Source organism: Kogia breviceps, chromosome 2, assembly GCF_026419965.1.
Source record: "Kogia breviceps isolate mKogBre1 chromosome 2, mKogBre1 haplotype 1, whole genome shotgun sequence".
In the NCBI taxonomy this organism is placed as follows: Eukaryota; Metazoa; Chordata; class Mammalia; order Artiodactyla; family Physeteridae; genus Kogia; species Kogia breviceps.
In genome coordinates, this window is record NC_081311.1 from 138,947,800 (window position 1) to 138,962,506 (window position 14,707).

The 14,707-nt window shown below is 37.9% G+C and overlaps 1 protein-coding gene across 1 annotated transcript in view; it reads right to left on the minus strand.

Annotated features, from left to right (window-relative positions):
- Positions 1-14,707, minus strand: part of LRP2 (LDL receptor related protein 2) — a 196,246-nt gene that overhangs the window by 85,213 nt on the left and 96,326 nt on the right. The window contains exons 24-32 of the mRNA XM_067027528.1: positions 14,388-14,504; positions 12,299-12,676; positions 10,901-11,149; positions 9,621-9,832; positions 8,556-8,740; positions 7,471-7,699; positions 6,491-6,665; positions 4,738-4,860; positions 20-186 (exon numbers count right to left, since the gene is read on the minus strand). Of these exons, the coding sequence (XP_066883629.1) occupies positions 20-186; positions 4,738-4,860; positions 6,491-6,665; positions 7,471-7,699; positions 8,556-8,740; positions 9,621-9,832; positions 10,901-11,149; positions 12,299-12,676; positions 14,388-14,504 (1,835 nt within the window). The remainder of the gene's footprint in view (positions 1-19; positions 187-4,737; positions 4,861-6,490; positions 6,666-7,470; positions 7,700-8,555; positions 8,741-9,620; positions 9,833-10,900; positions 11,150-12,298; positions 12,677-14,387; positions 14,505-14,707) is intronic.

Sequence of the window (14,707 nt, forward strand, 5' to 3'; positions counted from 1 at the left end):
AATGTTATTTGAAACTTACTGGATTTTCAAGCCAATAGATGAATTGCTCTGAGTAATCAACTGCAACATCATAACCATTCTGTATCCCTGATATGGGCACCATAGCATCAAAGGTCTTCACCTCAGGGTTAAGGGAGATTCCAAAAATTATACTGTGTCTTACAACTATTAGGAATGCTTCATCACCTGTGAAAATAACAGAATATCTCTCAAAATTATATCCCAGACATTTAGAGTAACAGAAGGTAGTGGATTGGTACCATCTGATGGGACAAAATGCCACTGCAGAACTGCTGCAATAACTATAACGCATGATAGATATTTCACCAGATAATCCAGGGCCTTCCATTGGGTTTCAATGGGTTGTTGCATGACCAGACCATCAACTTCACACATAAGACCTCTGGAATTACCCAAAGTAGATCAGCATTTACCATACTCTTCATTAATTCCTTACTCATGCTGCTAAACTATCCAAGCTTGCTAAGAGTCACAGACAAGAAGTTCTTCCATTTCTATACGCAGAATAACTCAGAGAAAGGAGAGTTGGATTTTGCCCCAAAATGTGAAAGAAAATTTACAGACTCCTCTTGGTGAATGGCAGTTCATTTGTTTTAATTATGTTCAGAAAATAACACCACAAAGTGTTGCCTAGCGTTTATGAGAGACTTTAATTACTAAGTAAATCTAATTTATAATCCCAATTGTTGTTTGACTAATGTCTACCTTCCACATTAGATTCTAACTCCCAAAGGACAGTGACCCTGTCTGATTTACTCACTATCACGTCCCCAGAGCTTGGCTTATAATAGTTGTCTAATAAATATTTGCTAACTGAATGACCCCATAAATGAATAAATGGATGGATACATAAATAAATATGTAAAGAGTGCCTTCTAAAGTTCTCAAAAGTATCTGTACATTGCAACTTAAACATCTTCATAATGCCTTATTTAAACTACCAGTTCAAGTAGGCTCTTTAATAGATAATGAGGTCCATTTTTAAAGATGATCTTTATCCAAATTATAGTCCCTTTATCAAAAAATTGATGAAGTTCATGAGTAGGGTTTTATTATCATTCCTCTGTGAGAAAAGGAAAACTTTGGAATGTGAGTTTTGTGTTATTAAGATATATAAGATATAGCACCTATTAAGATACTATATAAAATGATCAATCATTGCATACTCTTCATGGGCTAAAAATGGTGTTTGCATTATTTTGATCATCAAGGAAGCTTTACATCTTCAGCAGGATTATTTTGACAATTTTTTCTTTACTTACTTTCATGTCCGATTGGCTTTTCCTTGTTCCTGGCATTTCCACTACTGAGAAATGACTCAATTTATTAACCTGGTACAAATCTAAAATAAAATTTGCAACTCGTCATGCTTAATACTTTACAAAGTATTACAATATATAGCATTTAGTCTTTCACAGCAAGCCTGCAAAGTTGTTTTCAGAAACAACTGAGGCCAAGGAGCTTCCCACAGCTTTGCAGCTTCCGCAAGAAACAAGGCAATGAGATTAACTCCCAAGACTTGACTCTCTCAGCTGCTCCACTATGCCTCTCGTCTGAACAACTGCAACAACCATAATAATCGTCGCCATTTATTGAGAAGACATGCTACACAGCATGCAGCAAACAAGTACTACTTCATTTAATTTCTCTTCCTGAAGCCTCATAACCCTGCTTGTTGATAGTTATCCCCCTCCCCCAAATTTCAAATGAGGCACAAAGAAATTATTAGCATATCTAACCCAGGTCACAGCAAGGTTACTTGAACTCTCCAAAACCTATGTTCTTAATCACTCCTCTGCAAAAAGTACAGGTTGTGTACTACTTATCAAATATCAAATCACCACTCAATTCATTTGATTTAACTGCAGAAATTAAAAATTATGAGTTTAAGATGTACCCTGAATATAATGAGATGATATTTAATGATGTATTAATTATATGTTATAAATGTTCATTGGTTCAGAGAAACAAGAAATATTTCCCAGTTTCACAGGGGAACTTCTACTTACTCAAAACCTGATTCTGTTCTTTTTAATGGGTAATTTTTCTTTTGCTTAATTGGAAAAATTGTCAACCAAAGCACTGTTTAAGGCCTAAAAAACTGCATTTCTCATCCATCAAACATGGGCCTTCCTGATCCCTCTAACAAGCTCTTCCCTTGAGAGCACCCAGCACTACTCCTTCAGCACTACTCTTCTCTGGGGATGGGTCTCAGGACCTCCATCTGATCACTGCAGGTGTGTTTGAGAGGGTTTACAGCCAGTGAACATTTGTGGGCCACAGACCAGAGATGGGGTATCATTTAATGCTGCACTGGCAGAAGTGACCACTGAGACAACAGGTGGCATAGGAAGGTGCATGAAAAGTGCTCCGTGGGAAGGAAAACAGGAGGAGTGATTTTATGACTATACACATCTATAAAGGAATGAGCAGGTGAAAAACACAGGAATGGAGAAGAAGCAAAAAGGGATATTGGAGGGTTTGTCATTCACTCAACATTTACTGAGTGCCACTGTGTGCCACGGGCAAAAAGCATACATCAAGGAGCCAGGTGGAGGATTTATTCTCAAGGAACTCAGAGTTCGGAGGGCCAGACAAAGTATATGGACCATGACCATGAAACAGTAGGCACAGCAGCACCTAGGGTTGGCTGGAAAGGAGTTCAGGAGGTCTTAGTCTTTTGAAAGGAAAGAACATTTCTTCATTTTCTATTTTTCATGTCATGATCCTATCAAGATTAGTGTTAGCAGAGTAAAGAAGTGAAAAACAACAGTCAGGAGTGGGAAATTTATGTTGTCACTAAGAGGTGACATTTATGACTCCCAAGCCTAGCTCCTCCCAAAGTATGACTTTGAACAGCCCTGGATTTGCAGTTGTTAATTTTAGGGGGTGCTGGGAAGATGTTGTGGTTTGAGTTTTGGGGGTTTCTTTGGCATTGTGGGGAACATATTTGCTAAACAATAATAAAGTATTTCATACAGAGAAAGCTCTCCCTTTAAAATTGTATAGCATAAAATTAGGAAAAAACAGAAATATTCCATAATCCCCCTTCTCAACTGTAAGCACTATTGGCACTTGTGTATCTTGTCCTCCAGATTTTTTTAATGCATGATTTTACATAGCCAATATTAAACCATCTCTGCTTCTTCACTTGATCTTATCACATAAGCACTTCCAAAGATATTTTAGACACTTCGCAGACAACATTTTAGAGGCAATCGAACATTTAAATCAAGTAAAACGTTTTCATCTGTGAATGTTAACAGTGTTCTAAGTTTCCTGCTGGAAAAAAAAAAGGAACTTTTTTTTTTTTAGTTCACATATATTGGCACTCAGTTACCCAGCTGGTGCTCAGAAGCCGGTTGGAAACTATTGAAAAGGTTCCACCTCAGTAAAGTCAGTCCATGGGAAAACCACTAGTGGAATTATTTGTGAAACAACAAAAGGTACTATTTAGAGTTTACACTTATCAATCACCATCAGATAGTAATACAGATTACAACAATCCCCAATGCACAGTTCAACAATCTTTGTGTGGTGAAAGAATGCTTTGTATGCAGAATGCCTATAGCCCAGTTTAATCTTCTGCTGAAAGACTCTGAGGACACACTAAATTAAGCAATGTCAACAAGGATTAGGTTTATAATAAAGCTCTGAAGAAAAATGACAAATGTCAATCCCTTTGTAAGCATTGCCAATAATTAAAATCTTTCATCACAAAAGTATCATTGCAAAATATTACATGTCGATGGAATTTGATTTTCAGTAACCTTACATCCGCATAACCTGTAAACACCATAAATTTCCTGGATTCAGGAATATACTTTCCATCTGAAAACTAAGTTTCCCTCTAGATTGACTCTATTTTTCTCTTAATTTAGCAATTTTTTCCCATTAACCATTTAATTTTAAATGGTCTACAGCCATTTTTTATCAGTATCAAAACACATTTACTCCTCTTCACTGAGTAATGAAAGAAACTTGAGTTTAGACTACCTCTTTAGATTTTTAAGCAAAGGCAAATGATTTCTTAGAAATCTCCTTTGTGGATCGACTACATCTTGTCCTTCCTTTCTTGCTCCCCAAAGTACTTAGTATAACTCTCCACATACTCTTCAATCAACCCAGTAAGATATCTAGAATGAGATGAAGAATAAATTGTTCAAATAATCCCTTAAAATATTTCATACAGAGAAAATTTTCATTTTTAAAGTACCATACAGTAATAGTAAAGGTACTGAAACTGGAGTCAGAACACCCAGACTATAACACTCATTATTAACTATTGGTTATGAGAATAAAGATGAGATCAGGAACCTAAAAAATGAAGCTATCCACAAATATCAAGGATTTTTACTTCTAAACGCAGAATCTGGAACTTCCCATTATCATAGCTTGCCTGACTATAACCAGGTAAGAGAAAATGTGAGGTTAAAGACTGTTGAATTACATGCACACATAATATTAGCTGCATGTACAGAAACTATATTACAATTACAACTCAGTTGCAATACAGTTTCTGTATATGGTCAATTTGAATACAGTTTCTGTATATGGTGCTCAGTTAACAGTCCATATAGCACACACTCTACAGATACCTGCTGATCAGAGGGAACACAGCACACACTCCATCACCAAGTGGTTTAGAGCTCACACAGCTTTGTACAAACTGTGGCAAGCTCCACCTTCAGGACATACTTAAAGGACATACTGTACCTCTCACGCAAGTCACAGAATCATGAGAGAGACGCCACCCTGAAGGACAAGCACAGGAGTAAAGCCTCTCTGAGGAAAGCAAGCACAGATGGCTGCATTGGGCATGGACGCATGGATTTGTGGCTGTAATACAAAGAGAAGAGAAGAAAACATTGGTGAATGGAAAACCACCCACTTTAAAGTGCACGGAATGAATGGATAAAGACGTGGTATGTATATATACACATATAATCGAATATTATTGGGCCTGCAAAAAAGGAAATCCTCCATTTGCAACACACGGATGGACCTGGAGGGTATTATGCTAAGTGAAATAAGTCAGACAGAGAAAGACAAATACTATATGATATCACTTTTAATAATCTAAATTTTAAATCTAAATTTTTAAAAAAATGAACTGAGAGAATAGACTGGTCCTTGTCAGAAGCAGAGAATGCGGGGCGGTAAAACGTGTGAAGGTGGTCAGACTTCCAGTTACAAGGTAAATAAGTCTTGGGGATGTAATGTACAGCATGATGACTATAGTAAAGAGTCGATCTTAAAAGTTTTCATCACAGAAAAAAAATGTGTGGTGATAGATATTCACTGAACTTATCATAGTGATCATTTCATAATACATACGTATATAAAATCATTATGTTGCACATCTAACACTAATACAATGTTATGTGTCAATTATATCTCAATTAATAAATTGTCCTCCCAGAAGCCCCCAATATTTGGAGACATAATACATTAAGTTACATTGGCTGGTTTGGTATTTGCCCTAAACTACTTTACCCTTCCCCAACATCGTTCTTTCAACATAGAATTCATAAGAGGCATAAGAGGGAGGAGTGACATGCCCAAGGTCACAGATCAATCCAGTCTATAAACAGAACAAACAGCCACTGAGTAATCCAGAGCTTAGTAATAGAAATTTGATGCTACATAAGATGTGTCTCCTTGGCTGACCCCAAAGAGATCTTTTTACATTAAATGAAACCAAGTTGTGTGTTCCCTATGTGACCTTGACATTTACCCACTATTGTCCAACTTTTGGTTAGATAATAATCTTTTATTTTTCTATTGATGACATCTTGTGTGTTTCTGCTCCTTGAAGTAGAGGGATCCTGTGTGCATCCTGTGCTCATAGGATGTTCTCAAGGTCCTATATATTCTTGTTACATACACCTTGTTAGATGCAGTAATCCATTTGTTCACTCAAAAACTAGCAAGCCTTCACTATGTACCAAACACCACTCTATGCACTGGGAATACTGTAAACATGAGGCAGATACTCTAACAAAGATAGATAAAACTAAACTCCTAAGTTGTGTGACTTTAGAACGTGAGTGTAAAGAGCAAAAGAATTATGAGAGGTGGTGCCATTTTCGATAGGATGGTCGAGGGCCACCAAGGAGCATCTAAGAGAATTCTAAATAACATGAAGCAGCAACTCAGGCAGACATCTAGACGAGGGGCATCCCAGGGCAGAGAGAAGAGCCAGTGCAGACGTTCAGAGATGGTAAGTAGCCTGGTATGCTTTTGTACCAAAATGAAGTCCATTGAAGTCCAATGTAGCAAAAGAAAGTGGGAGAAAAGACCAGGGAGACTTGAGTATGTAAAGACATACAAGATTTGAGTTTTCCATGGTAAACAGAGGTCATGGAAACGTATTGTCCAAACAAATGGGTCTGCAACGTTATACATTTTACATTCCCCAGATCAATGTTTTCCAAGCTATACCATGCAGGATATCTCTATCACTTACAAGCTGGTTGTTTTGCAGGATGAACCACAACAATTCCAAGGGGCTGGTGAAGAGACAGTACTACTGATTGGTTCCCCCCATGCCACTTGTTGGCTTTCATAATCTCATGAGTAGCACGGTCACTCCAGTACACGGAATCTTCAAAGAGACTTAGGGAGTAGGGATGCCGCAGAGTCTGTGAAGCAGAAGAGAACAATGAGACCTAGAAATAAAAATGAAGATGAACAAAGTAGAAAAGGATACCTCCCCAAGAAGATGGTTTCCTTTAGCATTTAATTTAATAAAGACATAGCGAAATCATTGGTCAAGAGATAGAAAAAAATATACTTCTTGACCTATATCCCACTTACCAACCAAAATACTTTCATGTACCTGTGTCACTTAGCCTTCATTTTTACTCTGGTAATTACACTGGGCATCCATCTTATAAACAAAAGCAAAACTGAAGTGCAGAAAGTAAGGTGACTTATGTAGATCACCTGTCTAGTTACAGGAGAGATCTCCCAGGGCCTCTTCGAGCCATAGAACTATAAACAATCACAATCTTAAATGGAAATCAGTAACAGCTTTTTGGTAAAATACATATTTTCTCATTTAACTTGTGACAATAAATTCACCAGAATTTCCTGAATAAAAATACAAAACATATAACAGGCTATGATTTCATGGAGGGAATCTACATATAATTAAATCATTATTTACATGGACTTAGAGAAGCAACGGATTAGCATCTACAGATCAACTAAGTCACACGAGCTATTAATCCTTCCTGGACATGGCACAATCTGACCATGAACTAGAATATTGATTTTCTGTCAATAATAAAAGATAGATTGACCCTTCCTCCTGTTGATATTTCCTCGATGGACCTTGTAATGTCTACGACACAACAGTGAATTTCTTAGCTTTCTTGTTACTCTATCTGCTTCCTACTAAACCATTATTGTGGTCTTAGTTTCCTTTCCTCACTACCAACTTACCAAATCACTGGCTATCACCTGCCGCCGATTGCTTCCATCATATTCACAATAATCTATGTAATCAAGATAGCCATCCACGAAATACAGCAGCCTGTTGGGGTAGTCAATAGCTAAGCCATTGGGCCAGAAAACCTTCTCCTGGATAATCACGGTGCGCAGACTGCCATCCATGCTAGCTCGCTCAATGCGAGGGTGATGGCCCCAGTCAGACCAGAACATCACACAGGCACTGTGAAAAGAAAATAGTTACCGATTGGATGGGACATATTTCAAAATGGAAAATAACTGTCATTTTAAGGGACAGAATATCATGTTTAAGCTCTGCTTAAAATAACTCATCTCCAGGTCAGAATATATGCACAGAGCTTATTATTTCCTCTGAGAGTCACAAAGTAAAACTGTAATCATAATGCAATCACAAGCCATCTGGGTGTTTTTATAATGTTCAGAAAACATGCAGTATACTGTGACACTGAAATTTCTCAAGGCCGATTCATGTTTCTGTACAATCCACAAATAGTTGACCTAGAAAAGTTCATCTGTCCCTGTTTATCTACCCTGTTGTTTTTAAGATAAGTTAATTTATTCATCATCAGAGATTTATCATAAATTTCATGGGTGTGAAATTTACTTTACAATATCTAGGAAGTCTGCATTGCATTGAACATAATTTGCCTAACTCACCTTCCTGCAGAAAAGAATCTAAGAGAATCTAAGGAAATTCAAGGAAAGAAGCCTTCAAAGTTTTCTAAGCACACAGGAGAATTTCTTCTTCTTCCCTTTAGGGCCAGCAGGCAAAAACTTCCTTACATGACATAAAAGGAAGTTCTAGTAAACAATATGAAACTGAAGCAGGAAAATCTGGCTTTTTGTTGTATAACCATGAGGTATACATGGCACAAGTACCATGGCCCATCTATGGAATATTACTGCATGCATTCATTAGAATTAATCATATATTGCCAAGCTAATAAATCAATGTGTAAATTTTGTGATATGAATATTAGCCACAGCATGTCATGTTATTTTTTCCCTCATACAATGTTAAGGCAACATCATTTAAAAAAAAAAAAAAGAAGTCTTACGTAGTTCTGGGATCTAACACTAGTCCCCTTGGATTTGTTATGTTTTCACTAAGCAGCACAGTCCTGTGACTCCCATCCAGTTTAGAGACTTCAATTGTTTGCAGAGAAAAGTCTGTCCAGTAAAGATTGCGTCCTACCCAATCTACTGCAATACTTTCAGTCATGGTGATACCACTGTCAAGCGTCTAAAGACAAAAGTGAAGAACGAGTGAATTCTAAAGGGAATAAATGAATGCAAACATGGAAATTCTATGAAAATTGAGAATAAGGCATCTAATTTGTCCTATGATTGCTAATGAAGATTAGAAAACTTTGTCTTCCCATGTAGAAACAGTAGGGTTTTCTGGAAAAATATACAAGATTGTGTAGAACTGAATACTCTATTGTTGGATTAGTATGTAGTTTCATTTTGGTTTCAGAATTTTTTCAGTTAAACAAAAGCTGTATCCGTTTGCTAAGCTGGCAACCCTATGAAACTTTACAGTGTTCACATGGCAAAAGTAATACCTTTATTGATTGAGTGCCAGCAATTACAAAATAAATTTCTAAGGGGCAGAGGAAACATAACCATCAAGGATCAAGAAACTGAAACTCCAGGAGATTGATCAAGAAACATAACTGAATTAAAGCTAAGAAAAGCAACCTCAACAGCAAAGTCCTACTGTATAGCATGGGGAACTATATTCAGTATCCTGTAATAAACCATAATGGCAAAGAAAAGAATAAATTTTAAAATCATTTTTAAAAGATAAAAGAAAAAGAAAAGCAACCTCCCCTGTGTTTCCCTTATCTCTCATCCACTAGGAAAAAAATTTGCAAAAGGAACCTCCAAGATGCTGTGAGGTCTCTGCATCATATGACCTGCAATTCAGAGCCATGTATCTCCCTTCAGATCCCATCAAATAGGAGTTAGGAACATAAGCGTCCCTTGGGTGTGATGTGGCCCAGAGGAAAACTTGAGAACGATCTAAGATGAGGTAGGGCCTTCTCTCACTGGTGAGTAACAGCAAATAGACCCAAGACAGGGGAACTAGTCAGGTCAAAGGCCAGTAGACATGTACTTACTAGTTTTCTATCTGTTCCATTTTGAAACGCACTCCAGATTTTACCCTGAGTTCCATCAGACCAAAAGATATGATCACTGACTGAATCAAAATCAACAGCCACAATGTGAGAACCATCCTGGACAAGGGCGTGGATGGAGTGCTCCTGCTTGGTGATGTTGTCAGCAACAAGCTGGTTCTGACTTGCCACAAGTAACAGCAGGCTTTCAGATGCTGTCCAAGAACAAAATACAAGTGTCAACGATTCTGGGAGAAAAAACAATCAATATTTGATGTCATACCTTTGGTAACAGAAAGAAGATGTCATTCCAAACTAGAGTAATGGGAAAAACAAACAAAAATTCCTATAAGAATGATGTTACCTTAATAGCTAGCTGATTTTCATGAGTGTTGAAAGTAAGCTCTTTCAAAATGTCTTTCTTCCTTGAATTACACTTTAGTGTTTATCTAAATATCAACCTGGAGTGAACTCTACTTGCATTCTTCCTGTTACTATAGTTACTTTTGTACTTGCTTATTTTGTACTTTGCATTCAGCTGTGGCAGACTTCTAATCATCCCCATGTCCCCTCTCCTCTTCTTCCTTTTTAGTAATAAATTATGCCAAGGGCCTACCAGCTAGAGACATTTCCCCATTTCCATTTCAGTTTGGAGTGACCATATGATTAAGTTTTGAACAATAAAATGTGAACAGAAACGATGTGTCAAATTCTAGGTGCCATCCTTAAAAGGAAGCTACTCGCCCCTTTCCTACTTTCTGGGAACAGGCAAAGACTAGAGCAAAAACAATGGATCCCTAGATGGAAGCCACACCAGCTTTTACCCCTTGAACCGTCTACCCTCCAGACTCCTGCCTGAAAAAGAAAGAAACTGCCTATTTTGTTTTAGCATTCTTTATCGGGTCACTTTTATTTATTTATTTTTTTAACATCTTTGTTGGAGTATAATTGCTTTACAATGGTGTGTTAGTTTCTGCTGTATAACAAAGTGAATCAGCTATACATATACATATATCTCCATATCCCTGCCCTCTTGTGTATCCCTCCCACCCTCCGTATCCCACCCCTCTAGGTGGTCACTATCTGGTCACTTTCAAAGCAGCCAAAGCAATACCCTAACACATAGTACAAATAGTTTCACGTAGTAGAAACTGAATTAATACTGGTTGAACTGAATTCATTAAGCATTATATAAAGATGGTGAAATTTGTTAAACGTGACATTTAATCTTAAGCTCTGGAGTGTGCTTGGTAAACTGGATGCAGTTAGTTCACTTTCATTACCTGTAGCTTTGCAGGTCCTCTGGTCAGCGTCTAACCTGTATTCCGGATCACACCAGCACCGAAAAGAACCTCTCATATTGTAACAGTGCTGGCTACAAAAGCCTGGAATACGACATTCATCTATGTCTTCACAGGTCTTAGAATCATTGGCAAGCAGGTATCCCAATGGACACTGGCATTGAGCCCCATAGGGCCCTTGAATACACTGGTGAGTACAACCACCATTGGAATCTGAGCAGCTCTCCTGGTCTAGAATAAAGAAAAAGAATCACAGAGTGGAAAAGTCAGGAATCTTTGCTTCTTTGGTTCACTCAGTTGTATTATGTGTCATACAGTCTCAGGCCACCTTCAACACAATACCCCGGTAAAAGCTATGAGCAGAATCCACCTGGATGAGGTCCACAGGCTGTTCAGTGCTCCGATTTGCCTGAGGATTTACCATCTTTCACGTCCACTGGACTTGGACCACTTTCTTCACTACAGCCTTCTAATATAACTCCATTTAGTGCAATGAGAGAAACTTGGGGAAATATGGTGGACATCAAGAAACACAACTATCATTGGTAAAGCATGCAAAGAGACCTAAATTACTTGCCATTTGCTTCCTGTCATTCTTCTACCTACACAGAAATGGAAGATAAGACTTTGACACTGAAGAGCAGAGCTGGAAGGTCTATAAAGGAGAAAGGCAATTGGAAGACTACAGGGCACAGATGCACCGACATGCCATCATCCTTACTTTCAAGGCTAAAACGGCAATGCCTGAAGCACCCAAAGATAGTTCATCTACCTGAGGATGCAAATGCCCTCTATTTCCATGTGTACTCTTATTTATAAGAGTCATTATATGAAACATGCACTAGAAGGGGAAGTAAGTCAAAATGATTAGGACATTTTTCAGCACAAACGCAATGCTTTTAAAATCATAAGACTCTAAAATATTTTGCAATCATACCTGGCTGGGTATCATCTGAGAGTGAGCATTGATTAAAGAAGAAATAAAGAAAGGACAGTAATTAGGATTACATGCCAATCACAGGATTTTAATCACAGCAAACACAAATCCCCAGACTTCATTTGTTTTGTGGCAAGTTCTGATTGAAATCAGAAAATATTAAAGTTAGAAAAACGTATGAGCGCATTACCAACAGAACCAAATTTAATTTGACGATCTAATGAAGTAAAAACACAGAACCAGGTGCAAAGGATTTAATGAGAAATATTATCCAGTGATGATTTATTTGAATTCCATGATGGCTATCCCTACACAGATCTAAATTCAGAGAGGAACTGAGATCCCTTCCTCAAAAGCTACATGGTGACTGTGACAATGATGACGTACAGCCGGCCACTGCTCAGGATGAATTTATGGCAGTAAACTGTGGTCAGGAAACTTACTGCAAAGTGGGGACTCATCTGTCCCACTGGGGCAGTCAGGGTTGCCATCACATACTGCACTCAGATTCACACAGATGCTATAACCGGGGCATTGCCATTGCCAACTGGGACATTGAAAGGCCTGCGTAGGGCAGTCCTTCTCATCGCTCATATCCCTGCAGTCATTGTCCCCATCACAGAGCCACTCTCTGTAGATGCAGTTTCCATTGTCACAGAGGAAATGAGATGAAGGGCAGGTTTTGGGGGCACAGCCATTGTGCTCATCAGATCCATGGAGGCAGTCTGGGTGGCCATCACACTCCCAGATCTTTGGAATGCAGATACCATCTGCTTGGCACTGAAATTCATCTTGGTGGCACATACCAGGAGGCCTGGTTGCTGAGAGAACAAAATGGGGAAAGTGGGCTTGTGAATGTCATCCATAATCCCTTTTATATAATTCCTAGATTCAGAGGAAGTGATTTTGGATCAATGGTAGGTTTATAATAATGACTATGACAAATGTAATATTAAAATCTAAAATGGGGCTTCCCTGGTGGCGCAGTGGTTGAGAGTCTGCCTGCCGATGCAGGGGACACGGGTTCATGCCCCGGTCCAGGAAGATCCCACATGCCGCAGAGCGGCTGGGCCCGTGAGCCATGACCACTGAGCCTGCGTGTCCAGAGCCTGGGCTCTGTGACGGAAGAGGCCACAACAGTGAGAGGCCCGCGTACCGCAAAAAAAAAAAAAAAAAAAAAAAAATCTAAAATGACACGAGTCTTCTCTGACATTGTGGCATGTAGAGATCTTTATGCATCAGATTAGTGGATGTGACAACAAAGGTTGTACAACTCTTGGATAGAAGATAAGCCCCTGGGTCAAAAGAAAATTCTATTTCCTGTGTTTCTAATTATGGATTAAATAATAAAGAATCACCAGAGCATTTAAATAGAGCTTAAATAGTTACGCTGAATTGGAATTCATGGGTTTAATGTCATATATTTGGATGTTATCATTTTCCCTCAAATGAATTATATCAGATGAAACCAGCACACATTAAGTAAACAAAAGATGACTGTAAATCCTCAATTTCCACTATTCACCAAGCAATCCTTATGAGATAAGTAAGAACTGCTTGCCTATTTCACAGGAGTAAACCCAAACTCCCTCCTAGGAACTTTTTAAGGCAATAGCAAGTCAGGGGCAATGGCACTTTAACCTCAGATCACCACAGAAGAATTCCATGTTTTCAATGTGAGACAGGAAATTCAGTGATTAAGAATTTCTGGGTGTTGTACACACCTATACAGTATGTAAGCATTTAACTTTTCTTTTTGATCCATAGATTTAAACACTTCTTTTCTGATTAGGGAGGAGAATTGATAGAAACCTACTATTTGTGGTCCAAAATACCATTATTCAAACAAATGACCACCTCACCTCATTTAATATAAAAAGTGGGCAATAACAAATCTTGTCCATTATAGGTCTACAGCTTGTGGAGATTATAGGTCCAACAGATTTATAGTCCGTGAAGTCCTCCTTGAATCCTCTGAAAAAATTTCTTTTCTCTGAACCTTCATAGGATTTTATCTGTATCGTTTCTATACGGCCCTTGTAACTATCTACCTTGCTTTGTTTCTTACTTTCTATAATTTCTCTTACTAGACTCTCAGGACAAAGACCATATGTAACATGTGAGCAGATACTAAACAAATGATTTGCTTGATTTAACCTCCCTATTGAGATTTAAAAGAAACCATTAAAATATCTTTATAAATAGTAAACTTCAAAAATTTGAAACCCACTAATTTGGTATGCCCTAGGAAAAATTAATAGTGAGAACAAAAATATCTGAGAAATATTTAACCTACTCAAGAGACAATGTGAAAGTGCCCATTTACAACCACTCGATTCACAAATTATAAGTCGCTGTTTGGTAATGTCAAGTCGATTTTATTATATGTTCAATACTGTGTTCCTTTGACAATGCTTTGTAATTCAGGCTGCCTTCCCTCTAGTTTGTCTAAGAGAAAATCTTGATAATATCAATACTGGTAAACATGAAATGACCCCTTCACCTGAAACATGCTAGTTATATGGTACTTACGACAATCTGTCTCATCAGAGTGGTCATTGCAGTCAAAAATACCATCACAGCGATATGTGTTGCTAATACAATTACCATTACTGACACATTTGAATTGAGAAGCAGTGCAATTAATTACTGAAAATGAGAGAGAAAAGTATTAGAAATTAAGCCAAGGAGCAAACAACTAAACATTGATTTTTCTAAACATCATGAATGAAAATAAAGCATTATTTACAATAGCCAAGATATGTAAGCAACCTAAGTGCCCATCAACAGATGAATGGATAAAAAAGATGTGGTATATATATATACATACATATATATATATATATATATAT